This window comes from Trichosurus vulpecula, chromosome X (assembly GCF_011100635.1).
Source record: "Trichosurus vulpecula isolate mTriVul1 chromosome X, mTriVul1.pri, whole genome shotgun sequence".
Taxonomy (NCBI): domain Eukaryota; kingdom Metazoa; phylum Chordata; class Mammalia; order Diprotodontia; family Phalangeridae; genus Trichosurus; species Trichosurus vulpecula.
Genome location: NC_050582.1, coordinates 33,375,691 through 33,379,323, shown reverse-complemented (window position 1 = coordinate 33,379,323; position 3,633 = coordinate 33,375,691). Strand labels below are relative to the sequence as shown.

Genomic DNA, 3,633 nt, shown 5'->3' with positions numbered 1-3,633 from the left:
AGATCTGAGTACGAATCCAGCCTTAGACACTTAGTAACTATGTGACCTTGGGCAAGTGATTCAAAGTGTTTGCCTCAACTGTAAAATGGAGATGACAAATAGCACCTACCTGGCAGGTTGCCATGAGAACCAAGGACGTATTTGCAAAGATTGACATGGTGCCTGGCTACTGATTAGGTACAGGTCATGGGGGGCATCAGGTTCCCTTGACTCCTAGGGAATTTGAGTTCCAGGACTCTTTAGTAGAAAAGGGTTGGATTGAAGTCTCTAATAGCTGTGACTTTAGCACTTTAAAATATGCTTGCAAATATCATTTGAAATTGGAATCTAGGAAGTGTGCTGCAAATACTGTTACACTCATACAGATAACACAGAGCAGGAAAGGTTGCATGAACCAGAGTAGGAATTAAACTCATGGTCTTCCATACTCCCAAGTCCCAGTGCTTGCTCTTGTCATTATATAAAAGAACAGAGCATAAGGAAAGTTTCCTTGCACTGCAGATGTGCGTTCAACAAGTAGAAGTCGTAAAACGGACTTCACACATTTCAGGGCAGAGTTGGCACTAGCTATCTATTCTAAGGGGGGGGGGAAGCTGTGAGTGGGGAGCGTTCACTCCAGCCTCAGAAAGAAAATAACATTTGACACCACACATTTCCAGGATGTTTCCCAGGGGGAGTTGTTTTATTTCTCAGGTATCCAAATTTCTCCTACATTCGAATGTAGCACGTTTGTGATGTTCTCCCCCATAAGATGGTCTAGAGTGTTTTAGTCCAGATTCAGTTTCGATCCCGTCACCTTCCTATAGATCTCCTTGATGTCATGGCAGGCACTCTCAAAGTTGGCGGTAGCATCGTAGCTGGTCGTCACAAAGATCTGGCTCTTAGTCCCCGGCTCATTGGGCATGTGGAGGTCACTCAGGAAAAAGAATTTTTGCTCGATGGGCTCCAGGAGCTCCAGAGCTGGTTGGATTTCTCTTTCGGGATCTGTACTCTCCACGGCTGTGCTCACAATGGCGATGTATTTGCCCTGCGGGGCCACGTCGTGCATGGATGAAGCCAGGAAGACATAGATGTCCGATCTGCGGTTTGTCTGGGTGCAGGGGATGATGACGAGTCCCGAGCCGGCCCCGTCGGTGTTTCTCACGGGGTGCCCAAGGATGCAGATGGCTCTGATGACCTGGCCGACCCGGCGCACGAGGCCCGGCGCGTAGCTGGGATCGCAAATCAGCTGGCTGCACCCGGTGATCTGGCTCTTGGACCTGATGCCCACCACCCGGCCGTCCCTGACCAGTATGTCGTCCACCGGTGTGTTCATTAAGAAAACACCCCCTCGGCTGGCGGTCAGGCGGCCGAAGGCCTGCGCCAGCTCTCCGATTCCCCAGCGGGGGTAGAGGTAGGGGCTCCTTCCGTTCTTGGCCAGGGACAAGGCGTAGAGCTGGATCTTCGCCAGGGTCTCGAGGCAGGGGTGGTCCAGATAACTGTTGGTACGACTCAAGGCCAGGACGTGTCCAGCAAACGCCCTGATATCGTGACCGAAGTCGAAAACCCCAAAGAGATCTCTAACGGTGGTCTTCAGGGGATCCACGCCCTCGTGTGTGCGGGGGTCCTGCTGGTCGAAGTTCAGGGCGTACAGAAAGAACTTGCGGAAGCGGCGCTTCTCGAAGAGGCCCATCAGCCCGGAGGTCAGGACCTCGCTCTCCGTCGCGGGCACTTTGTGAATCCTGCCGCTCTTGTACAGGAAGCTGGCGTCCACCACGCGCAGGTCCAGGAAGCGCAGCGCGTCCAGGCGGGTCAGGATCTTCATTAGCTGCCCGCCGGCCATCAAGAACTTGGGCAGCAGGTCCAGCTTCCAGGCGTGCCCGCAGCCCATGGTGGCAGGAGGCGAGCCGGGCACGTCGAAGTAGCGGTAGGCGATGTCCAGCGGGCTCAGCGAGGCGCTCTCCCCGCCGTGCCGGGCGCTGCGGTCCACGTGGAGCACCTTCTTCCCCAGCGAGGCCAGGAGGCTGCCCAGCACGCACTCCTTCAGGCCTGTGCCAAGGATGATGACGTCATAGTCTTTATTCAGGGCGCTGCGGCGGTGAGGGTGGGGAAGAGGAACATGACCAGGAGCAGCAGCAGGTGCCTGGACCCGATGGTGGTGACGAGCAGTTGGTGGCAGGCGGGGAGGAGCAGGAGCGGGAGCGGGAGCGGTACGGCGAGGGCAATGAGGAACATGAGGAGGACGAGGAATGCCACGAGGAAGGGGAGGAGGCCTGGAGTGCCGAGGAAGGGGAGGAGAGGCGAAAGTGTCCAAGGACGACGACGAGGAGGAGGACGAGCATGGCAACAGCAAGGAGCAGCAGGAGGAGGAGGAGGAGGAGGAGGAGGCGGTGGACTGGGACGACGAGTTGGTGGTGGAGGAGACGCAGCGGCTGCCCAGGACGGAAGGAGAGCGGGCGCTGGCAGGCAGGGAGAGGAGCAGCAGGAGCAGGAAGACAAAGAGGAGGAGGAGAAGGAGGGGAAGCTGGGAGGGGAAGAGGGTGGTTAAGACGCAGGCGAACACTAGGGCGGAGATCGAGGTGAAGATTGAAGAGAAAATTGAGGAAGCCATGGTGACGATGGAGGGGAAGGTGGGAGAGAAACTGGTGGAGCCGCAGCCGGAGGTGGAAGAGAAGCCGGTGGAACCAGAGCCAGAGGTGGAACAGAAGCCGGTGGGAGCGAAAGAAATGGAGCCAGGGCCAGAGCCAGAGGTGGAAGGCAAAAATATGGAGCCAGGGCCAGAGCCAGAGCCAGAGGTGGAAGCGAAAAATATGGAACCAGGGTCAGAGCCAGAGCCACAGGTGGAAGTGAAAAATATGGAACCAGGGTCAGAGCCAGACCCAGAGGTGGAAGTGACGAGAATGGAGCGAACGGAGACACAAGCAGAGGTGAGGCTGAAGTGGTCTCGGTGAGTGAAGCTTCGCTGCCGTGATCTCAGAGCCAGCTACCGAGGGAGAGCTGACTGGCATAGGTGGTGCTCATGTCAGAGGGAGAAACCGAATGGAGAGAGGGGGGCCCCTGCCTCAGCATATAAAGCCCCTGGTTGCCAAAGCCCCACCCTGGTTGCTAGGGCCCGTCACAATGCTTGGCATTATGCAGTACTCCTGGGCAAGGCCAATGGGGGAGGAGGATATCTGCTGCCAAGGGAAGCTTCCCAGTTGCTATGGCCTGTAACCACTGGGTTAGGGCACAGAGGGGAAGTTTAATAAATGTTTCTGATTGATTAAACAGTCTCCTCCCTGCACCACACTGCCCCGCTTGGTTGGAGGGCAGCATCCACCACTTCTAAGTTTCCATCCGCTTTCTCAGGCTTAGAGCTGAGGAGACTGCTTCTGCTCAGGTGCTTAGCCTGCACTTAGGGAAGCTGCCAGCAGGTCAATCACCTGAGGGCCAAAGGCTAAAAACAGGCAGACCAGCCAAATATCTGGAAACCTGAACTTTTGGACACTTTCTTACCCTCTAGCCCCTTCCCCCTAAAATAAATAAAATTGGAATTCTTTATTAAAATAGTTGAGAAGCAGCCTGACTTAGTGGAGAGAGGGCTGGCATGGGGACAACCTGGTTTCAAAACCTACCTGTGATATATATTGGCTGTGTGATCCTGGCCCAGTCCCT

The 3,633-nt window shown here is 55.7% G+C and overlaps 1 protein-coding gene across 1 annotated transcript; it reads right to left on the bottom strand.

The window, feature by feature from the left end:
* Nucleotides 1–766: 766 nt before the first annotated feature.
* LOC118832496 (rab GDP dissociation inhibitor beta-like) lies at nucleotides 767–2,590 on the bottom strand. The gene is made up of 2 exons (XM_036739801.1): nucleotides 2,541–2,590; nucleotides 767–2,438 (listed from the first exon to the last, which is right to left on the bottom strand). The coding sequence occupies exons 1-2, from the start codon at nucleotides 2,588–2,590 to the stop codon at nucleotides 767–769; spliced, it is 1,722 nt and encodes a 573-aa protein (XP_036595696.1).
* Nucleotides 2,591–3,633: the final 1,043 nt, after the last annotated feature.